Source organism: Lolium rigidum, chromosome 5 (genome assembly GCF_022539505.1).
Source record: "Lolium rigidum isolate FL_2022 chromosome 5, APGP_CSIRO_Lrig_0.1, whole genome shotgun sequence".
Classification (NCBI taxonomy): domain Eukaryota; kingdom Viridiplantae; phylum Streptophyta; class Magnoliopsida; order Poales; family Poaceae; genus Lolium; species Lolium rigidum.
The window spans coordinates 124,096,540-124,123,439 of record NC_061512.1 but is presented as its reverse complement, the minus strand read 5'-3'; the positions used below and the strand labels follow the sequence as shown (position 1 = coordinate 124,123,439).

The 26,900-nt window shown below is 44.7% G+C and overlaps 3 protein-coding genes and 1 long non-coding RNA gene across 4 annotated transcripts; 3 read left to right on the top strand and 1 right to left on the bottom strand.

Moving 5' to 3' along the window:
* The first annotated feature begins 3,948 nt into the window (after positions 1 to 3,948).
* Positions 3,949 to 9,157, top strand: LOC124652493. The gene is made up of 6 exons (XM_047191507.1): positions 3,949 to 3,971; positions 4,315 to 4,395; positions 6,838 to 7,143; positions 7,227 to 7,364; positions 7,504 to 7,719; positions 8,362 to 9,157. Exons 2-6 carry the CDS (start codon positions 4,348 to 4,350, stop codon positions 8,737 to 8,739), a joined length of 1,086 nt encoding a protein of 361 aa, XP_047047463.1. The 5' UTR covers positions 3,949 to 3,971; positions 4,315 to 4,347; the 3' UTR covers positions 8,740 to 9,157.
* Positions 9,158 to 12,158: 3,001 nt separating this feature from the next.
* LOC124652492 (ethylene-responsive transcription factor WRI1-like) lies at positions 12,159 to 16,571 on the top strand. The gene is made up of 6 exons (XM_047191506.1): positions 12,159 to 12,454; positions 12,840 to 12,925; positions 13,456 to 13,544; positions 14,011 to 14,127; positions 14,566 to 14,722; positions 15,866 to 16,571. Exons 1-6 carry the CDS (start codon positions 12,159 to 12,161, stop codon positions 16,477 to 16,479), a joined length of 1,359 nt encoding a protein of 452 aa, XP_047047462.1. The 3' UTR covers positions 16,480 to 16,571.
* On the bottom strand, positions 15,856 to 22,515 carry LOC124652494. The gene is made up of 3 exons (XR_006987717.1): positions 22,403 to 22,515; positions 19,601 to 19,794; positions 15,856 to 16,325 (listed from the first exon to the last, which is right to left on the bottom strand). It is a non-coding gene; the product is annotated as an uncharacterized LOC124652494 (long non-coding RNA).
* Positions 22,516 to 24,555: 2,040 nt separating this feature from the next.
* LOC124656356 (GDSL esterase/lipase At1g71250-like) lies at positions 24,556 to 26,498 on the top strand. The gene is made up of 3 exons (XM_047195117.1): positions 24,556 to 24,769; positions 24,861 to 25,490; positions 26,260 to 26,498. Exons 1-3 carry the CDS (start codon positions 24,556 to 24,558, stop codon positions 26,496 to 26,498), a joined length of 1,083 nt encoding a protein of 360 aa, XP_047051073.1.
* Positions 26,499 to 26,900: the final 402 nt, after the last annotated feature.

Here is a 26,900-nt window from a genome sequence, read left to right as displayed (position 1 = left end):
TCTTCTTGATACCAAGGCGGTCCTAGAGGTTCCTATGTCTTTGTAACTTGTCTAGTAACACTGTTAGTAATAATGGTTTTATCAAAATCATCTTGACTCAAAATAAGAGCTTGAGTCTTAACTATGTGATCACATTGAATTTTAACAATCCTAACATGTTTATCTACGTGCCCAGTTGCATGCCCTAGATCATCAAAAGCTTCTGTCAATTCATTTATATCTATTTCATGATGCACGAGCTGTTTGTTAATGTTGGGCCATGCAACAGAAAACACAACTTTTTCCTACGCGGTTCTCCCAGGATCTAGCTAAGGAAGAAGGCCACGAGGATTACCACTAGACAGTCGAGGCAGTGCATTTCTCGATCCGTTCAAAGTCGATCCCACGAAGAGCTCTCAAATCTGCGAACTCCTTCGCCTTGAAGTGCCACACGTGCAACGCCTCGGCTGGTATCCACACATAAGAGGAGGAACACCGACGGTGGACTGCTAGATCCAGTATGGCGGCTGAACTGAGTGGGGTTAGGGTTTCCAACTCATGGAATGCTTTAACCGTGCCCTTTGGGAAGCATCCGCCCCACTTTATATAGGGAGTGAGTGTGGGCTTCAAAACACTTGCAGCCCACTAACTTGGGCCCTATTCTGGTTACTGTGAGTCCAACTCACTGACTCCGTCTTGGTCCGGTTCGAGTCCTACTCGAACAAACTCCATTTCAGTCGGATCACATCAACCTGGCTCCTTGCTCTTAAATGTGTGACCCTGTAGGTTTATGACCACTTAGACACGACTAGAGTTACCCATTCCAAGTATCCCGCCATGGCTATGAGTCTCACTCGCTTCCATGAACATTTGGTCTCAGGTCCATAACTGGTAGCGGCTCCTAACAGAACTTGCCAACTCAAGAGGTTCAACAATGGTGGTAAAAAACATGCTCAAGAACCTTAGAAACAATGGGGAAGAAAGCCCCTTTTGTACCACTTCAAAAAAAAGTGATCGTTTGAGAGAAAAGTCGAGCCACCCGGCGCCGAGTTTGGCGGGACCGACCAGGGTGCCGACCTAGCTACCCGGCACAAAGCCCGGCGGGCCGACTAGGGTGTCGTATGGTCCAGAAACACACCCCCCAGAAACTTACCCGGTAGCAGCACCCAGCATGCCGACCTATATGCCTACCTACCCAGTCCTGGACCCGGCAGACCGACATATACGCCGACCAACTCGGCACTGAACCCAGCGGGCCGGCCTTACGATAAACGGGATAACTTTTAGATCCGGACTCCAATTTTGATGATCTTGGGCTTGTTAAAATCACCACAACGAGCTCTAAAAAATTATGCATATAAAAATCATAGTCCAACCATGGAGTAATAACAAAAATATGAAAGGTTTCACCTATCTATAAAAGGCAAACTAGTAAAACCTGCAAACATGAAAACACAATAGAAGATGCATACAAATTCCGTTTTCGATGAAGTTGGGCCTGTTGTAGAGCTATCAAAAAGCTTAAGAACCTCAAATAAAGAAACACCAAGAAGCAATAATAATATAGGGATGCAAAGTATGAAAAAAGATTGAGCTCCGTATATATCCTATAACTCGGCCTCCCAACAACCACCTTGAGACCGGTAAAGGAAGACCCCATCAAGGAGATACCTTTTCGTTTCGCATCCCGTTTGATCCTGATGATGACGCTTCATGCTTCATTCAAGCGAAATGCACCACACGATCATTGTTGCTTCGTGAAGACTCATAATTGCTCCCCATACACCAATATGGGATAGCTTCATTAGTCACATATTCGCAAGTCCATTATCACCAAATGGACGACAAGCTTCAAGCATGATCTTCTCGATATGCTTATCTTGAACTTTCCCTTCTCAACCTTGATGACATCCATACTTGATGCCATCCTCACATGGGCTATATGAGATCATACTCTTGATGCATGCCCATGGTAATATACCTAACCCAAATAGACAACACAAATGCACATATAAAGTGGGTTAGCTCATGAAACATACTTGACAATGTGTACCATACCACAAGATCATGTACAAAGTAACACAATCTTTATGCTTCATGTGTTGACCAACTTGAATTCAATCTTCACTCTTTGTCTTGGTCAACCTTGTATCTCTGCATGCTCTATCATAATATCTTAGGTACACAAAGAACTCTTCATTCGATTGCATGCTCTAAACCTTAATCAACCATAGGTCAACTTATGAGACTATCATGACACCACCTTAGAGCCATATCTTAAATTCTTCTCTTCAAATCAATGATCTTGATGCCAATACCAAAGGTATATATTCATCTTCATGGCATCCACACTTGAGTCAAACACATGGACTACAAGGAAGACCTATGGAACATTCCTTCATATAACACAATGAAAACATTAGTCCATAGAGGATTGTCATTGATTATCAAAAGCACACTTAGGGGCAATGTACTTTTGTCCCACTTTGCCTAGCCAAGCCCCCCACGGCCACACCGTATTCCTTTTCGTCCGCCACCGCGGTACCTCCATCCTCCAAGGTTAATTTTGTTGTTGGCCTAGATGGATTTGCAGATTAGTAGATGTCTAGTTGACCTTTGATGCTCTGCTGCAAATATTAGATAAATATTTATAGTTAGATGTGATATTTTTCAGTTTGTTTGGTAGATGGAGAACAAGAATGAAGATCAACCGCTTCAAGTTTCCCAAGTTTAGCAACACTACACCGGGTGGAGATCGCTACTACAAAAGATGACATTGTCGTGGTAGAACCTTCGGCAACATGCAACTTGCGTAGCTATATATGGAGATCCAACCCGCGGAATGTGACACCGATGCTCTATAGACATCTCCAACATATGCATAATATGTGAAAATGGTGTAGTTTTGTTGTTGTTTGCTATCAAAACTATGTAGCTTTGCTGCTGTTAGACTTGTGAAATGTGATATTATTGTATCTATGCCATATTTTGTTGCTGAAGTCACTGGAAACATTAGCTTCGGCCCCTCGGGCTGCCCCGTTTTTGCTCGGGCCAGGCCTAAGGCTTTTGCTCATGCCAGGCTTGGACGTGCAAAACAATGAATTTCATTTGTCAAGGCTGCGCTCGGACCTGACCTTTAGGCGTTAGGCTTTCTTTTGGACCGCCCCGAAGAACGACTCGGCTCAAGAAATGTCCATGTATGGCAGCGATGCCGATCGCGATACCCTTTGCCTGACGGCTATCCTGAGGATAGTATCCTCCTTTATACTTAAATTTTTTTAGCAGCATCCCAAGTGCAGCAATTTGAGTAGCTACAAAGTGTTTTGTTCCAATTGTCAAAAAAAATAGTGTTTTGTTCCAAAGATTTTTTTTTTGAGAGATTGTACTACCAAAGAAGTTGAGGTAGGCAACTGCAGCAAATTAGTAAAAAAACAAAGCGGTGGCCAGCTAAGGTAAACCCGCCCACCACGCGCATTCCACGAGGCGAAAACTTCGGTGTTTTCCCTCGTCTGGTCGGCCCCCACGTTTCCCTCCCAGCTTCGTCTCCTCCGCACCAAAATTCAGCAGCAAGCTAAGCGAGGATGGCGTCGTCGGCGTTCAAATCCACCACCCGCCGCACCCTCCACGGCGCCGCCGACCGCCCCGCGCCACCTCAGCGCCACTGCCCCCGCCGCTCCCGCAGCGTCACCCCGGCGGCCCGCAGCGACCGGGTCCTCACCGACTTCGCCGGCACCACCCGCACCAACCCGCTCTTCGACCGCGGGAGCGGGGCCTCCCCTCCGCCTCCGCCCCCGCCCCCGGGGCCCGCTGGGGAGAGAGGGAGGAAGGAGAGCAAGGGTCGCGGCTCGGGGAGGGCGCGCTCGGTGTCCGTCGCGCCGCCACAGCGTCGGCGCGCTGCCGGCTCAGCTCCGTCGTCGGCTGAGACTGATGGCGGTGGCGGTGGCAGGGCTTCGCGGGCGCGGTCGGTGGCCAAACCGTTCCGGAGCTCCGAGGTTGGCAACTTCGTGCTCTGAGCTGGGGATTTCATCATTACAGCTTTACTTTCATTCGATAATTCTGCACCTCTTATCTTGTACTAATACAGTAGTACAGTACATGCAAGCAAGTTAAAATTGGAAAAGATACATAAGGTTGAGTAGTACTTTCCACTTCTGCTCTACAAGGACCAGGGGCGTGTGTTCCCCACCAGACAATGAATCGAGTGACAACTTTTTATTCAGAAGATTGCTGTATTATCTGTCCGGAAGAGTCTATGAAAGATTATGCTGTGTTAACTTGGCGAATCATGTTAGGAGTGGAAAACTTACCACATATTCTGCTTGTTAAATTCAACAGATTGATGTCGAAACCAGGAATGTATCGAACAAAATGCAGCAGCCTTGGAGGAGTCATAATTCAGTTCCAGGTTCACTGCAGGTATGTGTTATTGTAAGAGCATCTCCAACCGAGTCCGTAAACACGCCAACTGAAAACACCGAGTTCAGTTCACTGAACTCGTGTTTTCGGGTCGGAAAATGGCTGGCGCAGTTCTGTTTTACAGTTTTGGTTTATGGGCTCTGTTCTCCGCCGCACCATCCGAACCCGTAAAACTAGGGTTTTTCATAGAATTCATATGCAACATGGTATAAACACAAACATACAACAATCGATCATAATTAATTAAATAATAGTTTTTAGAACACAATAATCATCCAAATTATTACAACAGATAAACAATGTCTCAACCAAATTACAACAGTTTTCAAATAATAAAATAAATGAGCAAATGTCTCAACAATGATTCATCTCACACATAAATGAATGGCTGGTGCATTTTGAGATCATACACGAGCTGGGCATGGGTAGTGGCATTCTTAATCTGCTGATGCGTTTCAAGGAAAGCTTCAATGCAATCGGGATTCCGTTGCACTCAGGTGCCAACGTTGTCATAGAAGCTGGGCAAGCTTAACCCTCTTTCATCCTCGATGATCATGTTGTGAAGAATCACACAACATGTCATGATGTTCACAAGGGATTTTTTGTCCCAAAACCGAGCTGGACCCCAACAATGGCAAACCTTGCTTGCAAAACACCGAAAGCTCTCTCAATGTCCTTGCGAGCAGCTTGTTGAGCCTTGGCAAACTCAGCTTCTATCTTATCTCCGGGATCCTTCATAGACTTCACAAAAGTTGCCTAGTCCGGATAGATGCCATCGGCTAGATAGTATCCCATTGTATATTCATTATTCATAACTTTGTAATTGCAAGTGGGTGCTTCCCCATTTGCTAGTTTCACAAATAAAGGGGATCTTTGCAGCACGTTGATGTCATTGAGTGTTCCCGGCAAACCAAAAAAACAATGCCAAATCCACAAATCTTGTGATGCGACGGCCTCAAGTACAATGGTAGCATATTTGCTCTTCCCACAGTACTGTCCATGCCATGCCTTGGGACAATTCTTCCATGTCCAATGCATACAATCAACACTACCAAGCATTCCTGGCCAACCTCTTTTCTCATTTATCTCCATCAATCTTTTTGTGTCATCCTCATTGGGAGCTCGAAGATATGTTGGCCCAAACAACTTGATAATCATGTGAGCATACCTACGCACAGACTCCATGGTTGTATCTTCACCAATTCGAAGATACTCATCGGTGCAATCCGCAGGGATGCCATACGCAATCACCCTCATGGCAGCCGAGATTTTTTGATAGGGGCTGAAACCCATCACGCTGGGAGCATTTCTACGTTGCTTGAAGTAATTTGAGTTTGCTTCGCAGGCTTTCACGATTGTGACGAACATACTACGACGCATGCAATACCTCCTACAGAATAGATGCGACGGATAGGTAGTTACCTCGGCGAAGTAGTCATCCATCAGTTGCTCGTGGCCGAGGAGGCAATTCCGTTGGATGTGGTTCCGGCCAATCACCGAGCCGCGCCTCCAATTCAGCAGTCGCGCTGTCCTCCAGCTCCTTGATGGAGAGAAGGAGGATGGTGGCCTCCAAGTCGTCGTCGTGGAGCAGCTCGTCGAGGTCGGAATCGTCCGACATCGACGAATCGGACAGATCGACGTCATTGATCTCGTCGGCCGAGCTCATCCTCGATTCGGCCGGCGCAGCGGCGGCGGGACCCAGAGCTGAGCGAGGAACCGCGGGCGGGATGCGGGGCAACCTACGCTAGCTCCGGTTCGCCGGGCTCCGCCGAATCAGGCGGTGCGGCGGTGGCGGCGGCGGAGTGTGCTGGCGGCGCGCGGGAGGAGGGAGAGACTGAGCGGTTGCACCCTAGATATGGTTCCACGTTCGGTTCGCTCGTTCGACCCCTACAAATATAGGCCGAATTGGGTTTTCGGTCTCGGCCTGAATTTTTTTTTCGGTTTTGGCTCGTTTACGGTGACTGATCTGCGCCGTTTTTCGGCCTGAAGCCGTAAACTAGCAGTTATTTTTCTGTTTTAGGCCTTTTACGGGCTCTGTTAGAGATGCTCTAAGCTGCTCCTTCGGTTGTGGACCTTAGATTAGACCATTTTGTACATGACATATATGTTTGCCTTGGTCCCAAACTTTATATATTGGCTGAACTATGCCGGTTTGTTACCATGTTGTGTCTTACTCTACCAGAGTACACAGTGCGAGGTACTGATTCACTGTCTTGAGCGTCAGAGAATGAAAGAATCGCAACGTTTTATAGGGAAAATTAGTGCATTATCTTGAAAACATGATCATGCATTTTGTGGAGTAAGACATTGCTTACCTATAAGAGAACTAAGTCTCAAAAGGGATTCATAGTATGAAAAGCAAGAAGAAAAATAGAGCAAGGAGTTTATTTATAGACTTCTTCTAAGCTGTTCATTGCGCTAAAGTTACTGTTTCATCAATAGGCCACCATGTCAGGAAGTAGACATCCAACTGCCCCAGTGGAACAAGTTCTGGAAATTCCTCCTGAGTTCGATCCAGATTCTGCTGAATTTGTCTCTGAGATTAGTGATTACGCAACAGAATTCAAAAGGGGAGATGTTGTGGAAATTCCTCTCGAGTTTGATCCCGATGCTACGGAGCTAGTTTCAGACAAAAGGCACAATGTGACGAAATTGCCATGGGAGGGAATGGAAATCCCTCTCGAGTTTGATCCAGACTCTCCTGAGCTGGTTTCTGACATCACTGAGTACACATCAAAACTGAAACAGGTAAAGAAAATATTATGCATATTGTGCCGTGTCTTCAGTTCCATGCTGTAAACAAATATAACCTTTTTCTTACTTGATTGTAGTCACATGAACGTGCTCGAAAGCTACGGGCAGATTTGGCTGTTGAAGAGCAGCGTGAACAAGAACTGAGTCGAGTGCTGAAGGGCATAGTGACTGTTCCAAGTTTGTCTGAAACACATAAAAGGCGACCAAAAAGAAAGGTAATTCACTTGCTAGTCCTCCATTTTATATGACTCCATTTACTAGTGCTATTGCGGTGATAATTGACAATGCATAAACTTGTGATTCATACTATTTTCTATTTCTTAACTGGCCTTTATCTCTGTATTGTGGTTTCAGAGTAGTATAGAGCGACTGAGAGTGTCAAGGCATTTGGCTGAAGAGGCAATGAGTTACTTCGAGGAATGTGTTTCAATTTCAACATTAGATAGCACTGATTTCTCCTCACTTGAGGAACCTCATCAAAATTCAGTTGGCACTGTCCCGCGAAAGACCAACAGTAGATTTCTCCTGAAAGGGGGGTCCAGCCCAACTGATGGACACAGTTATTATGAGGTCAGCGAATCAATAGACTTCACCTGGAGTCTTATTTTTCAAGTTTGACTATTGATTATCTGTTTGTACATGTTCACATATGCTCAAAATGATTTTTGGTAAATTAAGGCTGTCAAGTAATGCCAGGTTAGGTTTTAGATCTTTGTTCCTGTGTTGCATACTCACATCCATGGTCTACAGATGGAAATATGCTGACTGGTACGATCATCTGATTCTTGGGTGTTGATACAGAATATCTGTGAATCCATTCATAAAATGTGGAAAAATAGAGAGAAAGAAATCAAATTCTGAAGATGCCTTTAAAGAGAACTCTAAAAGTGCAATACTGAACCTGCTCATTCTTATAGCTTAGAGCTTCCATGAGAACCAACCACTGTACCATCAACTTGTGGTAATATTTAAAACTCTAGAACGCTATGCTTTAGTTTCATATATCGCCACAATCTGTTAGGTTTGTCCTTCTCTGTATTTGTCATACATTCGCAGCTCTCTCCTTATACCTAGGATTCTCTACGTTTGAAATTCTCCAAGTCTTTATGGATTCACATGATATAAAAATTTAAAATTTTCTGAGCCATTTCTAGTAGCCTAACATTTATGCACTTAATCGCACGTTAACACAGCCTTTTTTTCTCCTCCCAGGAATCTGATGGCCAAACCCAGTGCTCAATGAGCATAACTGGATCTGATGTATCTGACAGTGTTATCTTTAGTCATGCCAAGTCCCCCAGTTTGGGCCCTAGAAACAGTTCTAGTGATGATTTCGATTGCTTTGACTCACCACGAAGCAGAAGTTCTTGTTTCTCTTTCACTCATGAGCCAGTGAAAGCTGTTGACAGCTGTGATGTTCATCAATATCTAAGGAGTTTCAGCGGAGTAATAAGTAAAGAGAGGTCAAATTATTGTGCTGATGACTATGCTATCCAGAAATTGAGTGAGACCATACTAACGGACGTGGTGGCCTTTAAGAATCGAATAGAATATGGAGGCCTTGCTCTTTGTAATGTCAGAACATTCTGAGAGTTAATGGAGCAAACAGTGCCAGATGGTAAAAGGACTAATGTAACTATCACAGTGTAATTATGTACAGTAAGTATAGGAGTAGCTTTTTTGACTGAAAAGAAAGGTTTATTGCTTCTGGCCTCTTCACCCAGATAGTGTGAAGATGTATTTCTAAATCAAATTGTCTCCTGGTTGATTATAATTATATTTTGGGGTGATGTTGTGATATGATCATGATGCTTCTGTAGACTAACGTGCAGAATACTTTGTTTACTTAGGTGGTCAAAGTCAAAACCTAGATGCGGATCTCCTTCTGGCCATCTTCATAAAACCTGTAGGTTTGACTCCCCACCTTCTTAATTTGTATCTCGTTTAGTATGATCATCATAGGTAACTGTTATCTTGCCAACCAAACAAAAAATATATGTAATTGTAATGTGAGGACATGCCTTTTGACAGTTGGAATTTCAGGTAACTTGCAAGCAAGAATTGTAGATGAGGAAGGTTTGGAATCAGGCAACCTAAAATGTTTCACTCTTGATTAACTCTAAACAAACAAAAGGCAAAGCAGATGGGAATCATGGTAAACCACCAAACCAAACACATCCCCTGGTCTGGTTGCCTCTTGCTGGAAGCAACGGCATATGGTTTACGCCGATGCTTCTGCTACCTGCATAATTTTATTCTCTTTGAGATAGCATGCAAAATTTAAAAAATTTGTCTGCATAAAGACTTGCATGGTGCTGATGTTTTTGTGATATATTTTTTCCTGCATTTTTTTGAATACAAGTTTAGCAGTGAGCAGTGTTTGCCTGAAGTATATATTACTCTGCATTGTTTACGTACACGTCAATATTACAACGGACCAGTTTTTCCTTCCTTTTCATGGCGCCAACTAGACCTAGTCAGCCAAAATGCACCGAGCAAGCTCATTGTCTTGTATGTTTGTAACTGTATCCATATTTTCCACATGATTTAAAGCCTGGCTGGGTATCAGAAACGGCGGCTTCCGGGATCAATCGTACACCACCGATTCATTGCGCATTTGTGCGAGGCCTGACAAAGAAGATGCATTCTCCAAATTGGTGTGCAGGGCCGTTTTCGCGAAGTATGAAGTAGGCAGAAAACGTGGACACCCGTGTGCACGCGTGCCACAGCATATGCGGTGATGTTTTACAGGCACGTGAAACTTCAAGTTCAAATTTATATTTATATGAGAGGCATGAAAAAAGTTTTAGCAGTGAATCAAATTCGGTTGGGTGATATAGAAAAGGCAATTCAGCAACGAATAATCTGTTCACTGCTGAATTTTTTTTTCCCATGCATCCTAAATAAAAGAATATTGCTAATTATGAACTGGAGTACTAATATACTGTACTTACGTAGACTTCTGTAAAACTTCCAGGCTTGTTTGGCTTAAAAATAATTTTCTAATTTTCTTTTGGAGGATTACTTTCTTTAGGAATTTTTCCCTATAGAGCTTGTTTGGTTGTAGGATTAGAAACTATATTGTTTGTATGATAAATCTTTCAAGAAAAAAAATCTTGTGTTTTTCTGCAACACAACCAAAAAATATGAATTCATGTAGGACTCAACATGTCATGATAATTTATTTGTATGCCTTTTCTAATCTTGTGTCTGAAAATCCTTTAAATCAAAATAAACGTGTTTTTTGTGGAGTTTCTATTGCGATTTGGCTTCCCTGATATGACACTTTATTGCCAACTTTGCAGTTTTGCACCGTGTCGGGCAAACATATCATAACTTTGAACGGACAACTCAACACCATAATATGGACCTATATAATTGGTGACGGTGGCATGTGTTTTTACCCTGGAGGCAACCTACATAGTTGGCTGCTCTGTTTTCCGCATGCTCAGCCCTGCTTGTGCTTGGTGGACAGGTGTTCGGGCGTACTTGCTTCTGCCTCCGTGGGTGGGTACCAATTTCGCGAGTTTCGACGGCTGACATTTGGACGATGGAGCTTAACATGTGTTTGTGCATAACTAGGACACTGTCCCTGTTCACTCTGCCCTTCGTCTTATTGTCATGCCAAGCTAGAGAATAGTCCTACGGGATCACTGCTTCTGCCCACCGTTGCTTCCATCCAAAACGAAAAAGCATCAAAAATCAAACGGCAAAAGGAGTATAGCGCGGATGTTCGGAGTTTGGTCTTACAGCGCGGCGCTCCTGGTACGGTCATTTTGCCCAAGTCATGTGGCGGTGCATTCACACTTCAGGGGTTTACTCTCGAACTTTCGGTGCGTTAATATCACGCCGAGTCACCGATGGGCTTCTCTCGGTGTCGTGAGTTCGCCTCTCGCGGCCGCACACTGGCACAGATGGGGCCACCCCTGCCCCATTTTGTCTCATGTGGGTGCATGCTCACACACGATGGAGAGCGCTTTCGGTGTAGCCGGATTGCCCTACGCACCCGCATGACGAGGCGGTGCTCCTCGATATCATCCATGTCCGCTACCCGCCGCACACTCACGCGTGAACGGGGTACAACCCATTTGCCTTGTGTGCCACATACACACCAGTGTCGAAGGACGCCCTTTTGTCCCATTGAGGTGCGTACTCACACGTGGTCGCGGCCACAGCCGTTTCTTTGCCTAATGCGTGTGCGTTCTCGCACGAAATAGGGGAATGGCTCTCGGTGCCGTTCGTTTGCCTCATGTGTGTGTGTGGGTGTACACGTAATGTGGAGCTCTCAGCGTCGTACGTTTTCCTTTTGTGCCGCACCCTCACACGTGGTTGGGGATGCTTTCGGTGCCGTTTGTTGCCTTGCGCGTCATGCGCACGCCCGAGCGATGGAAGTGCGTCGACGTGCAAGGAGCAAGAGGGGTCTCACGCTAAGGGCTTCGTAACCGAGTCCGCCTCATTGTTAAAAATAATAACCAAGGTCACCTTAGTCACACCATTGCTAAGAGCATTGCTACCAATTTAGATAGCCTTCCATATAAAGAGAAAGGTTCATAGGATAGTAATAATTGAATAACAAAGAGACACAAATTGGTTGTCACCAGCCACAAAAGATACTATGTTATCAATGTACTGCAATTAATTCGGCATATCAATTTAGATGTCCAGGGACAAACTGTAAGCTGGTGTGAGTGTTTTGGTCTGTTGGGGTTTATTTTAAGCAAAATTAGGAGATATTTGCAAAAAGAAATCAGGAGAGGTCGATTGTTTTGAACCATGGAAAGCTCTCACTGTAGCACGTTTATTCTGTATGTGCAACATTACCAGAAGCAAGGTGTCATGTGAAATTTATGCTCCTCTTGATGAAAATAATTAGGAAAATTAATTAAATCGTTGATCAGAATGCCTCCACAGCCTTCTCCCTCTATAAAACCCCAGCCTGCGTCTTCTTCCACCTCTGCTTGACTCCCCCCACCACTCTTGCTCGGCCCACCACCATTGACACAGAGATCATGAAGAGATCCCCTCCCGCCCCTCCTCCTCCTCAGCCGTCTCCTTCTTCTTCCTCGCCGGCAAGCTCACCTTCCCCGTCGTCGTCATCGTCTCCGTCCTCCTCCGACTCGTCATCGATCGCCATTCCCCGCAAGAGAGCACGGACGCAGAAGGCCGCAAGCAGCAAGGCCAAGGGGGCGGCCAAGAGGCCCAAGAGAGACGCCAGCCGGAGCAGAAAGCAGTCCGACGCCCCCTCCAATGGCGGCGCCGCCGCCGCCGCCGGGAAGAGGAGCTCCATCTACAGGGGAGTCACAAGGTACGGATCATGCACGAATTCTGTTGATTGATTCCGATCTCAGCCTGCAAATCGGTCCCGCATTGCCGCTGATTAATCAGGAGTACCAGAATTGGCTGGTCTCGGTTGATTACTGAAATCTTGTCCTGCATGTCAAAAGTCTGTTCCCTTTTTCGCTCCTGATCTCTCGGGGAGCCAGTTAAGCATGATCCCTGCCGAGTTCTTGAATTCAGTCAGCCGCCTCTCTTTGAATAATAATTCAGTCAATTGCTGTTAGATAGAAAGTAGGGAGGGTTGGTTGATCTGCAATCTGCATTACTGCTGCTTGCTCCGTTTAATCTGGTCAGTCAAAATTTTCCTCCTTGAAAGGCAAGTGCTTAACTACATGCATGTAATATGTGATTAGGCACAGATGGACAGGCAGATTTGAGGCGCATCTCTGGGACAAGAACTGCTTCACTTCCATCCAGAACAAGAAGAAAGGGAGGCAAGGTAGAAAATTTTCTTCTTCAGATTTTCAGATTAATTAAATCAAACATTTTTCAGAAGTAAGAAAATAACAATTCAAATTAATATAATTATGTATCTTACTAGTTATTGTTATTTTCTAGCATCAGAGAAGAACGATATAGATGCAATACGAGGATAGTACCTATACTGAATAAATAAATACAAGGGTCCTTGTGACCGAGCTTGCTATGCATCCGGATACATCTGATATCAGCATCTTTTTTTCTTAAAGTGAAACGAATTTATTAAGGCTGACATTCTGATTATACTTTTTTTTTCTGTTATCTTTTGGGGGGTCCTTGTCTGGTGATCCGCATGTGACTACGATCTACTTCTGCTTGGGTTCAATAGTCTATCTGGGTAAGTCCCACAAACATATTTATAGACACAAATCCAGTCTACCTGTTTTTGGCAGATTCATGCCACTTATTCTTTTCTTAAATTTCGAGCTGTAATAATTTTCTTGTTGATTATTTGATTGTCTGACCATGGTATACCTAATAATTCTGCAGGGGCTTATGACACAGAGGAGGCAGCTGCTCGCGCATATGACCTTGCAGCTCTGAAATATTGGGGTCCTGAAACAATACTCAATTTCTCAGTAAGTTTTCTCCTCTTGAAATAGATTGCTTTAGGAGAAATAATGCCTGTACATATACGTCCAAATTATTGGGTCAGTTCCCTTTTGGTACAAGCAAGAGCCAGGATGTGTTTTGGCAGACACTCCCATTGACTCGAGAGTTATGGAGATGACAGTAAAGAGAGGAGTGACTGAGTAATGGCTTGAGAGTCCATGTCGCCTTGCAGTTTAGTAGTACAGCCTTGAATGTGCCACCAGCACTTTAGTTTTCGTAAAATACAACAACATTTTGTTTGCATGTTACTGTACGTCACGTATAAGGAAAGTAATTATGAGAAATTAACATGGTACACCAACAAAACAAATAAAAGAACAGCCTCGAATGTGCTGGTTGGTAAAAACATTTTTCCACAAAATAAAAATATAATTTCTTGCTTGTCAAAGAGAATTTTTTTTGAGAATTAAGAGTTCGCATTCATGTATGCAGGTCGACGACTATGCCAAAGAGAGGTCAGAGATGGAGGCCGTCTCAAGGGAGGAGTACCTCGCCGCCCTCCGCCGCCGGAGCAGCGGCTTCTCAAGGGGGGTCTCCAAGTACCGGGGCGTCGCCAGGTACTGATCGTCGTCACTAAATTACATAGACATGCAAGGCCCCATGAAAAACAGTGAGCAAACACGTGTCACCCAAGTGCCAAGTGTACACTACGTGGGATCCAGAGATGGTGCTGACTCAGGAGGAGAGACCTTTCTGGTCCACTGACATATAGGTACATAGGCATTTAGCTAGGATCCATCTGTACCGTGGCGTGCGTCAGCTGGCAGGCGGAAAGTGCAACGTCATATCCCAGCCACGTCATGTAGCCACAGATGACTCACCTGCTCCTCTCAGCTTCGTGTGTCCAGAAAAGCCCACCCTGGTCACCACCAGGCTGCTTTGAATAGCTCATTTTTTGGCTGAAATTCACAAAACGGTTCAATTTCCATAGAAATCAGGAAAATCTTTTTCTCGCAATTATTACTTGTGAAAAACATGATACGTAAGGGAATCAACCAAAATTACAGAGAAGCAGTTAAATTTCTGCCTGCATCAATGGCCTTATTTTTTTTTTCTTCTTCCTGCAGGCACCACCACAATGGGCGGTGGGAGGCGCGGATTGGACGGGTGCTGGGGAACAAGTACCTCTACCTGGGAACCTTTGGTGAGCAGCAGCAGCTACCCACTCCATCCATGCTCTTTCTCCCTCCCCTCCTCATTTGAGCAAGAAACAAGTTTAATCAATCGGCATTGAAAGGCTACCATTGTTTGTTGTAGAATTGTCCTACTTACAATAGTGCAAGAGCTAGCCACCTAACTTTTACCAGAATTTTATGATGGTTGATCAAACCTAACACCCACAAATATTGAATGGCATGCACTTCTTGTTTCCCTTCAATGTACACCCTTAATGTTACTACCATCTGTTGTTCTTCCCCACTGGCTTTACTTCTACTTTTTGTTTCTATTTTTTAATAAAAAAAAGAGAAAAGAAAAAATTGTCCCTTTTCTGGACTGCCAAGGGTCAAGAGTCAAGACAATGAGACCAAGATACCATCCTGTGTGCAATCCCAAGAAGATTGCTCAACTTGCCCTAAAAAAATTTAAGCAGAGAACACAGACAGTGTTGGATCAGATCATTACAATCCCCTGCTAATTACCAGCAACTACTAGTGCAAGTGCATGTGAACAGCACGTGGTGGGAGTGGTAATACTACCAGCTAGTGCATAGGGATCTTCAATTTCTCCAGCACCATCTGCCCTCTTTTCACTTGCCTCTCTGACTCAGCAGTGAGTGGTCGCCTCACGTGCATGGGGCATGCCTTCCCCTCTGTCAAAACTAGATCAAGATTCAGGATCCAAACTGATCTCACCAGAGAAAAAAAAAGGAAGGGCTAGAAAATCACTACTAAAGTGTTACCTCAAGAGTTTTCTAGTTAAGTACCAGCCACTAGCAATGAACTACAATGACCACTGACCAGCATGTGAAAGTAGCAAGCATCCCCATTGTCCTTTTTCAGGCAACTAGGACGTGTAATTCAGCATCTTCTGCTTACTCTACATACCTGATTTACTCATTTATTGATATCACTAAACAACTAAGGTGAGATCGCCTTGTACCCTACTGCACTCCTGGTCCTATGCTATGGAGCCAATTTGAAACAAATTGGTAAAAATATGAGAGTCAGATTCATAAAATACCAATGACGTCAGTTTTGTTATGGGCAATCTTCAATTTTATATCACCCATTGTGCATTTTCCAACTCAAAAAATTATATGTACTCATTCAATACTTTCTTCCTGCAGATACCCAAGAGGAAGCAGCCAAGGCTTATGATCTTGCAGCCATCGAATACCGAGGAGCCAATGCCGTAACCAATTTTGACATTAGCTGCTACCTGGACCAGCCTCAGTTACTTGCACAACTGCAGCAAGGGCCACAGGTGGTGCCAGCATTGCAAGAAGAACTTCAACATGACCTCCAAAGTGACAATGCAGTCCAAGAGCTCAGTTCAGATGAAGCGCAGATGCCTGGTGCCGTCGATGAGCCGATTGCAGTGAATGACAGCACTGAAGGCATCAACGCGCCCCTTGTGTTTGACTACAGCATCGAGGAGAACCTCTGGAGCCCTTGCATGGATTATGAATTGGACACTATTTTGGGAACTAATATCAGCAACTCAATGGATCTGAGTGAGTGGTTCAATGATGCCGCATTCGAGGGCAACATGGGGTGCCTGTTTGAAGGAAGCACCAACATCGACGACTGCAGCAGCAAACATGGTGCAGATTTGTCAGCATTTGATTTTTTTAAGGAAGGCGACGATAAGCAGAATGATGTTTCAAACATGGAAAGAGAAATAACTCCTCAAGCAAATGATGTCTCCTGCCCTCCAAAAATGATCACTGTGTGTAATTGAGTATCCTCGTGAAAGCGTGAGCGTCTCTGTGTTCTTATATCTCAGGAAGTTTTCAGATTTTCATGTTGGGTATACTTCTTAGTTTAGCTTCTTGTAGGCTGTTTGATCATGTTGGAGAAAACCCAAAGGCATTCAGCTTGGTATGACATGAGAACCAGTGTTCCTTTTTTATCTTCTAAAGTTTAACCAATCACAATATATGATAACTTAGAAGTTCCATTTCTGGCCCGAGGCTTAGCCCCGTGGCTTGGACGGACTAATGCATCCCCGTCCACTTGTATTTGAGTCTTTGCACTCGCAACCGCGTCGTGTCATACCCACCAATCTCCTAATTAAAATACTGGAGGGGTTCCCCCCCCCCCCCTTTGGCCTAGTTTTTTTTTTTAGAATTTTCGTTCATATATTTACTTGTCTCTGCAGAAGTCTAAGTGATCCTAACTACCCTCCAGACTATACTGTTACAATAAGCTTGCTTGATCTGGAAAATTTCTCTAGGAATGCCAGAGCATAGGTTTCTCCAGGTCAAAAAATCTGTAATAGAAATAGTTTAATAACCAAAAAATACCCAAATAATAGAACTTAGTATGAAATACTTCCATGTTAAGTATATTTCCTTGACAGAAAATCAGAGACAGAACTCTGGCTCCATAGACAATTTTTTTCGGTGATGTTACAATGTGTAAGATGTTCAATAGCCAACGAAAGAACGAAAATGGCATACTCAACAATCTAGCCCTCCGTCCCGAAATACATACGCCACGTATTTTGGGACCAAGGGAGTAGGAGGTAGCAAAAAGGGCCACCTTTTCAAGATTCTGAAAGATGGCATGTTGTGAAATGCCCTCCTAGTGGAAGCTGTTGCCCTGAATGAACTCGTGTAAGCTTAATTTTTTGGGAACCCAGCAGGAGCACTGCCTCTTCAGTAAGGAGACGAGAAAACAAAGTATTTAGGGCTCCTTTGATTCAAAGGATTTGCATAGGAATTGTGTAGGATTTGGTTCCTATGGGAAAATTTCCTATACATGTTGTTTGATTCATAGGAACATAGCCTATAGGAAAAATTCCTATAGGAATCTTGTAGTGTAATTCCTATAGGAAGAAAGCATTAGCTCATACCTCATGGAAAAATTCCTTTGCTACAATCAAACAAACTTCATCTTCCTATAGGATTCAAGTAGACATGCCATTCCAATCCTATAGCTTTCCTATTCCTATGTTTTTCCTATCCTTCAAATCAAAGGAGCCCTACAAGCTACAGGATTATTTCGAGGGAATGTGGCGAGCGCACCAGGCTGCGGCACATCACTGACCTAATAGACGCTCCGAAGGGCGAGGTGGGTATAGATAGGTGAAGCTCACACCGCTGAATACATCAGTTCCGCTCCTTCCACACATTCCACATCATGTGGAGCACCGGCTTTGAGATTTGCCTAGGGGATATTGGATGATCTCTCTCCACAAAGAGTCGGCGGAGGGGTGAGCCTGATTCGGTTGCGAAGGCAAACCAAGAGAAAAGTTTACATTTTCGTTCCTCTTGATCGTGGCAAATCTTGCTGCCCTCGACCTGGAATTCACTGGATATGATATGCCAAACCCACAGAGTACTCTGGCGATGCCAATCTCAAAGCCGCAGTTCTGACATTTTTATGCACCCTCCTATTCTTGCCTGTGGCAGTGTTGAAGAGCTCAAGAGCACACATGCATAGGACCCCCAATCCCAACCAATTATCATGCCAAAAGAAGGATGCCTTCCTACCGCCCAAAGCCCCAAAGTGATCTTTGGTGAGACGTGAAACAGTGCCATATCCAAGGCCTCTCTGGTCCACCCACTGAAACCAAGGCCGTCTCATCTGCAGGGCCCTTCCAACGTCCTTCAGGCGGTAAACAGTTTACAGTTGACAAAGCAGTGTCTGCTGCATTCTTCGTCGTATCATCTTCCTTCCAGATCAAACCATGTGATGTGTGATCAAGCTTAGGACAGACTCACTTAGGCAGAGGGATCACAAAAAGATGGTAGGAAGCCGTGGAAATGAGGACCGATTCAGCAAGGAGAACTCTCCGGGCTCTGGTGGGATTCTTTCCTTTCAAGCTCGTCAGCATGGCCCCAACTTTGTTAATGAAAGGCTAGAAATCGACCTTTCTAAGCCTTCTAAAGTGCAGAGGTAAGCCGAGGTAGAAACATGCAACTGTTGGCCGAAAAGGCCGAGAGGATGTCATTGAGGTCCATGCTGTCACATCTGATGGGGAACACTTAAGATTTTGACATGTTCGTGGACAAGCCGCCAGCATGGACGAAACAGGCTTGGAGCACAAATGGCCTGAAGCTCATCCTTGTCATGGTTGGCGAAGGCGACCAACTGAACAAGGTGATGGAAATGGAAACCATTTGTGCACAGAGATTACATTTCTGTAAATAGCACTCACATTTAATTCCATATAACTAGCTCACCTTATTTAGCATCAAGCACCTGAAGGGCAGCACAGACGGCGGATAGGCTTCAAAAGAGGGGATGGCCTCATTGTGATAGGTGCAAACTTTGCAACCAAGTTCAAGAATCTGCCTCCCACTTGCTCTTCAAGTGTCGTTTCACCGTTTGAGTTTAGTCAAGTGTGAGGAGTTGGCTCGGGCTTCATGATGCTGACCCAAGTGCTTGGCACTCTAGAAGAAACGTAAAATATCGGTGGACGGAGGAGATCCATAAACATAGACAAGGTAGAAAGGCCATGGCTTCCCTCGCTATGTTGGTATCATGGAAAATATGGAAGGAACAAAATGCACGTGTTTTCCGAAACAACGCTTCCACCACGGCTATGGTAATAGAAAAGATCAAAGAGGAGGTTGGTACGTTGTCGTGGAGTATGGTGGGAGTGAAAGCCTTGAGTAATGTAATACCACAAGAGTAGGTGTTCGCTTTTTGGCTTGGCCTTTTGGTCAAGTTTGGGAATGTAAAAGCTCTATATCTACTTCTTTATCAATGAAAATGGAAAATCTTTTGCCTTGTTAAAAAAAAAAGCCATCTCATCGTCTTCGAATAGTTCAGACAAGCAAGCCCTAGCTTTTTTTGCTAATATTTCCTAGAAAAAAGGAGGGAAATATAAGCTGAGATGTTGTATACATTACCTTGTTATATGAATTAAACTCCTAAATAGGTTAGGAAGATCTCATTGAGGATTAAACATTTTACCAATCATCACTATTGCACTTTACTTGATTGTAGATCCAGCATTTGCACTAACATATAAGATATGTTTCCACCAGCTACTGCAAAAGTGTATCCCCATTCAACTCTCGTACCATCCAGCTTGTGCAATAACCTACAAAAGGAATACTGCAGCAACTGAGTTGCTGAATAATGGAGGACTTACAGAGTAGCAGAAACATACTGGGTAAATTTTTTTTAGATTCACAGGGAGACACCTCCCCGGTTCCATTTATAGCATAAACGAAACCAGTGTTCAGGACATTCATAGTTCAAACGAAAAACAAGCAAACAGCAGCTAGAACCAAATCCTTAAGCTAGAATCTACCACCCACATCAGGGGCACCATAACACTGAACCAAACCACAGCTCAGCGCCACAAAAGCACGCCGTCACCTAGCCAAACTATCCAAACACCACCACAGGCATTACATTACACCAAGACACGAACTGTTCTATCAGACTCCAGAGAGGCAGCTAATCCAGCACGACATGGACCGAAGAATCTTTCGCTGGATGTTCCTTTAGGTAATCCAGGGAAGCTCTTCCACCATGGGCAATCTTCGAAGCAGGAGCCCAGGAACTCAAGGGTTCTAAAAGCATTAATAGTTCGACATACAGGGCATCTTGATCCAAGTGACACAGTATAATATAATTCGTTCTGAAATAGCACCACTCAGGGAAATGAACCTAAAGCAAGTCTAGTGCTGGATAAGAGTTCTGCCAACCCATCTCCTTCCATAGATCTGATTTCAGAAACAAATAAACATATGATGCTCAGCTAAAGCGAATTTTTGGAACATGGGTACTCCTGAGGCCTTGTTTGGCGCTAGAGTTTTAGCGGGAATTAGTGGGGATAATCCGCAACAAACTTCAAATCCCCACTTATTCTAAATACATGTTTGGTGCTAGAGTATTGAGCGAGTTTAATCCCTGCTTATCCCCACTTTCCCCAAATCTTAGTATATTTTTCTCAATCCCCAATATTCTACCTCTACCTAGTGGATTGGGGATGGGGTTTTGCGGGGATTGGGTGACACTAGCGGTTCACCCAATACTCTAGAGTATTATCCCCACTAACCTCCACAAACACTCTAGTACCAAACAAGGCCAGAACCTGATTAAACTTACTCCAGTACTAAGTTACATAGTTATCCGATCATTAAGTTACAGAACATTCAGGAGGAAGGAGTTTCCTTCATACTATTCATTTGAAACTTGTCATTTTTACCTAAGCTACATACTTTTGAATTTGAGTGTGAAATAAGACACGCACATACATACATGCATCCTCTACATGGAAAAATTTTGTTAGATTTTTTTTGACAACTGTAAATACAAATTTTTGGCCTCACCATTTATTAGGTTCATGAGTACCTAGGTAGAGGTAATTCTAATGCTCAGCACACTCCTACTTTCCCTAGTCGTGCTTTAATTGGAAGACTCCCACCCTACCCTTTTCATCACACAGACAATACCTGTAACGTTTCTCAAAAAAAGACAATACCTGTAACAGACTGAGATCAACTAAAATAGCATGTTGGTTTCATGAACAATGAGGAGCAGAGGAGCACCAAGAGAGCCTTGATAGCAAAGGTCCAAATTCATAGTGAAGTAAGTTTTTTGGAACAGTAAAACTGGTAGTACAAAGTGCAACAGTTGCAGGTAAGCATCATATGCATCATGACATTGGGAGTTGGGACCTGCCTATGTTGTTCTTAATGAAGGATGAAGGCATGAACATGAGATACAGCACCACCAAGTGATACAATGTGTATGCACTTAATGAAGGATGAAGTTTGTTTCCAAAAATTAGGGAGCACAATCTAGCATTAGCATAGTATCCACTTTGGATGGAAGGCAGTAAGTATACCATCTAGATTTTCTGGACCACTATACCCCAAACAAACCAGACCCATCCTATAGTGAGACAATCCGTGAGCAGGAAAAAAATGAAGTAGAAATGTGCTGAGGAGGATTACGCCCAATTCATCTGCAGGGCCCTTCCAAAACCCTCAAGGTCACCACACAGCGTCGCATCATCTTCCTTCCAGATCAAACCATGTGATGTGTGATCAAGCTTAGGACAGACCCACTTAGGCAGAGGGATCACAAAAAGATGGTAGGACGCAGTGGAAGTGAGGACCGGTTCGGCAAGGAGAACTCTCCGGGCTCTGGTGAGATTCTTTCCTTTCAAGCCCGTCAGCATGGCCCCAACTTTATCAATGAGAGGCTAGAAATCGACCTTTCTAAGCCTTATAAAGTGCAGAGGTAAGCCGAGGTAGCGACCAGGGAAACATGCAACTATTGGCCGGAAAAGCCGAGAGGATGTCACCGAGGTCCATGCTGTCACATCTGATGGGGAACACTTCAGATTTTGACATGTTGGTGGACAGGCTGCCAGCATGGACGAAACAGGCTTGGATAGCACAAATGGCCTGAAGCTCATCCTTGTCAGGGTTGGCGAAGGCGACCAACTGAACAAGGTGATGGAAATGGAAACCATTTGTGCAGAGATACATCTTCTGTAAATAACATTTACATTTAATTCCATATAACTAGCTCACCTTACTGATAATCAAGCATCTGAAGGGCAGCATAAAACAGATTATCAAAAGTATCTCATCATCTTCGAATAGTTCAGACAAGCAAGCCCCAGCTTTTTTTGCTAATATTTCCTCAAAAAATGAGGAAAATATAAGCTGCGATGTTGTATACATTACCTTGTTATATGAATCAAACTCCAAATAGATTAGGAAGATCTCATTGAGGATTTAACATTTTACCAATCATCACTATTGCACTTTACTTGATTGTAGATCCAGCATTGCACTAATATATACTCCCTCTGTTTCATTCTATAGTGCCTATAGTTTTTTGGCACGGAAATTAGCACAAGAGTATTTTTTACACAAGACTCCCTAGCTGAACGATTTGAGATCAACGTAAAATTTGAGAAATCCATATTTTTCCTAACTTACCATAATAAATCCCACAAATCTCTCTTGTTGATTCTCCATATATGTGCATCCAAGTTCAATTAAGGAAAGTAAAACATTGCTGCCTAACTTTAAGGAATCATTGGGTCATACATTAGGAATCTCAATTAATTGTTTCCAATTTTGTATGGATTTTTTCTCACGCATGTTGTGTGGGAGCTGAACGGGGGAGGGGGTAATTGAAAAAAAGCCAAGCTACAACCTTATATTATGAAACAAATGCCAAAAATCTATAGGCACTATAGAAAGGAACGGAGGGAGTAAGATATATTTCCACTAGCTACTGCAAAAGTGTATCCCCATTCAACTCTCGTACCATCCAGCTTCTGCAATAACCTACAAAAGGAAATACTGAAACAACTGAGTTGCTGAATAATGGAGGACTTACAGAGTAGCAGAAACACGGGTAATTTCTGCGAAGTATATTAGAATTTTAAGGGACACGAACCCACGGGTTCTAAAAGCATTATTAGTTCAACGTACAGGGCATCTTGATCCAAGTGACACAGTATAATATAATTCGTTCTGAATTAGCACCACCTAGGGAAATGAACCTAAAGCAAGTCTAGTGCTGGATAAGAGTTCTGCCAACCCATCTCCTTCCATAGGTCTGATTTCAGAAACAAATAAACATATGATGCTCAGCACACTCCTACTTTCCATAGTCGTGCTTTAATTGGAAGACTCCCACCCTACCCTTTTCATCACAGACAATACCTGTAACAGACTGAGATCAACTAAAATAGCATGTTGGTTTCGTGAACAATGGGGAGCAGAAGAGCACCCAGAGAGCCTTGATAGCAACAAGGTCCAAATTCATAGTGACATTATTTTTTTCAGAACAGTAAAACTGGAAGTACAAAGTGCAACAATTGCAGGTAAGCATCATATTAAGATAAGAACAACATAGGCAGGTCCCAACTCCCAATGTCATGGTGCATAAATCTTATAGGCAACATCACATCATCAAACATGCATTGTCCATATCATGAAGACGTGAACATGAGATACAACACCACCCAAGACCCAAGTGATATAGCGCGTACGCACTTCACGAAGGACGACGTTTGTTTCTGAAAATTAGGGAGTATCTTGTATCCACCGTTCCACAATCTAGCATTAGCATAGTATCCACCTTGGATTGAAGGCAGTATACCGTCTAGATTTTCTTGACTAACATTAGTGATCCTTGGTTTTACACCTGAAAGCATACCACTGTACCCCAAACAAACCAGACCCATCCTATAGTGAAACAATCCGAAGGCAGCAAAAAATCAAGCAGAAATGTTCTGCAAACCTGCACGGGTGGAGGATTACGCCCAATTCATCACAGGTACGGAACCAATTTCCCGTTCGCAGCCTAAGGCCCTAATAATCGCTACCAAATGCCGCAGGAAGATACTCAAAATTAGCGCCAACCAACATCCGAGACGAAGATGATATGTAGGGCCGTTCGCGTGAGAAATCCAAGTAAAAGGGGACGAAAATGTATGCCGGGTCAACACAAACTTGCGTGAAATTTCGCCCACTAGAAATTGGAGAAGGGAAACGATACTATGGATTGAGGAAGAAACATGGAGCAAACCTCCCGAGCTGCGAGCGCTTTCCTCCTCAATCGCGCTCCGGCTCCATGGAGGCTCCCCTCTTCCTTCGTCTTCTGCGACGCGACGTTGGGGCGAGAGATCTGCACAGTTGCGCCAGCTAGGGTAATTGTGGTCTTTGCAGTGATGTCCATGAAAATGTGGCAACGAACAAGTTACTGTCATCTTGGCCCCTGTAAGATCAGGAAATTCAGTTGACATATGCCTGGTTGGAACCTTCCCGCGGCGGAAGTGAATGAAGAGGCCTAATTTCGTTGGCGCCACAACGCGGGATGCATGGCTCTCCTCCTCCTCTTTCTCTTGCTCGGCCGCCTCGTTGCCTCCGCCGGCGCCGGCGAATCGACTCCGGCCACCGCACTCTTCGTCCTCGGAGACTCCACCGCTAGCTGCGCCGCCACCACGCTGCCCGTCAACCTCACCCTCTCCTCCACTTTCTCAAGCCGGTGCCTCTTCCACTCCGGCAGCCGCCGCCTCCTCCCCGACCTCCTCGGTAAGCACCCTGCACCCTCAGTTCCCGAATGTACCAAACCCCGTGACCTCCGGCCCTAACTCGCCATCGCGCGCATTGCTCCGAGCCGCAGCCGCCAAGATGGACCTACCGCCCCCGCCGCTCATCTCCGCCCTCAACGGCACCGCCGCGGCGGCCGCGAAAGGCGTCAACTTCGGCGGCGAGGAGGGCGAGAGCGGCGGCAGCGGGGTGTTCCGCATGGCCGCCATCGGGCAGCAGCTGCGGCTGGCCGCCGAGACGCTGCAGCTGCTGCGGCTCGAGGCCGCCGCGCCGAGCGAAGGGTCCGACGCCGTGTCCGGCGCCGTCTTCGTGGTGTCCTTCGGCACCGACGCGTACGCGCGGCTGCTGGCGCGCGGGTCCGAGGCAGACGCGTCGGCGCCCAAGCACGGCCGCCGCGGCTTCGGGCGCCTCCTGGCCGGCCGCGTGGCGCGCGCCGTGCAGGAGCTGTACGAGGCCGGCGTGCGGAGGGTGGCGGTGCTGGGGGTCCCGCCGCTCGGGTGCGCGCCAAGGGTGATGTGGGAGGGGCTGCACCTCGTCGACGGCAGAGGGTGCGTGGAGGAGGCCAACGAGCTCGTCCAGGGGTATAATGAGAGGGTCGAGGCGCGGCTGGACGCGCTCCGGCCGCAGCTGCCCGGCGCCGACGTCGTCTTCTGCGACGTCTACAAGGGGGTCATGGAGATGATCACCAATCCTGGCACCTACGGTAACGTTAATGCTATTAACATGATTTTTTGCTCTGTTTGTCGAATTTGGCAATCTCAATTAAAGTCCTGTAGTAAATCGAATCGAACCAAATGTCCAAATTTCGGCCCTGTGAGTATGTGGTTTTTTTGTCGAAGGCACCAAACAGCAGTTTTTTTTTTTTGTTAAGGAGCATCAAGCAAAGTCATCCATTCTTATCACCTCACTTCAGACCAAACGTGTTAAATTGATCCCGATTCGTTGCCATAACAATTAGCACTTTAGAAAGAAAAAAACCCGGTAAATTGTAAATGTTTCGTTTATGTTTTGAGTAAGTTTTCAATCAATTTCCGTGAGTGGTTTCTGATTACATAGCCTTATAAGTTTCAATCCATAAAAAAGATATTTAATCACGAATCATCATCAAAATGGATTAACGCTTTCTCGGAATATACAACCAAACATTTAGAATTTACCACATTTTTTTCATTTTTTCTTAACAGTTTGAAATTTTGAGTTTCAAATCTAGGTCAATTTAGCACATTGGATCTTAAATGAAAGGCTAAGAATGGATGACTTTGCCTGACAACTTTGCTTCTCAAAGTCACTAACGCTGATACAATCAGACATTAGCGAACTGAGGTCTACCACATTGAAAGTTATCATGTTTATTCAGTTTTTTAATACATATGTCTATACCTTTTTGATTGTTTTTTATATTTTTGGAAACACATTCATAAACTTTAACTCATGTGCAACAGTGAAGGACTCTTGTTGATTATTGCTTGTAGGGTTTGAGGAGGCGAGGGACGCATGTTGCGGGCTAGGCCCGTTTGGTGGCACGATCGGGTGCCTGACGAGGGAGATGGCATGCTCCACCCCGCAGAGACATGTGTGGTGGGACCTGTATAGCCCGACCGAGGCTGTCAACTCATTGCTCGCAACCTGGGCATGGTCGGAGCCGCAGCCAGATTCCAACACCAGCGTTTGCCGCCCGGTCACCCTCCAACAGCTCGCTGGCCAACCATAGTGGTTTAGATTTGACGACAAGCACATACCTTTCTTTTAGGAGGATAACCTACCTTTTGAATCGATTGATGCATATACTACTTGCGTTCTATGTGACCTTACGTTTAGACAAAAGCCTCTGTGAATATTTTTGTTTCAAGAACACACAAAATACTTGTATGTATACTGTATTAAAAAAAGATAGGAGTGTTTTCTTACAAGACTTATGGAGAGCATAAATCACAAACGAATTAGCCCCCCGACTCCACACTCCGGTGACACACTAGCTACTCTATCTCTCCCAAAGATCCACACAGCTTAGCCCTCTTTCACTACCTCGAATTCAACTCTGATTTTGTGGTTCACCTTTGCCAGCATTGACGTGAACTTGTAAGAAAGCCCTTAAATTTTGCTCGAGCCATAG

Bases quoted from the DNA above. Each gene is read 5' to 3' on its own strand.
- LOC124652493 (XM_047191507.1), top strand. From the start codon at position 4,348: ATGCAGCAGCCTTGGAGGAGTCATAATTCAGTTCCAGGTTCACTGCAG. The intron at 4,396-6,837 runs GTATGTGTTATT...TTTCATCAATAG, and splicing joins CAGTTCCAGGTTCACTGCAG to GCCACCATGTCAGGAAGTAG. The intron at 7,144-7,226 runs GTAAAGAAAATA...ACTTGATTGTAG, and splicing joins ACACATCAAAACTGAAACAG to TCACATGAACGTGCTCGAAA.
- LOC124652492 (XM_047191506.1), top strand. From the start codon at position 12,159: ATGAAGAGATCCCCTCCCGCCCCTCCTCCTCCTCAGCCGTCTCCTTCT. The intron at 13,545-14,010 runs GTAAGTTTTCTC...TCATGTATGCAG, and splicing joins AAACAATACTCAATTTCTCA to GTCGACGACTATGCCAAAGA. The intron at 14,723-15,865 runs GTGAGCAGCAGC...TTCTTCCTGCAG, and splicing joins CCTCTACCTGGGAACCTTTG to ATACCCAAGAGGAAGCAGCC.
- LOC124656356 (XM_047195117.1), top strand. From the start codon at position 24,556: ATGGCTCTCCTCCTCCTCTTTCTCTTGCTCGGCCGCCTCGTTGCCTCC. The intron at 24,770-24,860 runs GTAAGCACCCTG...TCCGAGCCGCAG, and splicing joins CCTCCTCCCCGACCTCCTCG to CCGCCAAGATGGACCTACCG. The intron at 25,491-26,259 runs GTAACGTTAATG...TATTGCTTGTAG, and splicing joins CACCAATCCTGGCACCTACG to GGTTTGAGGAGGCGAGGGAC.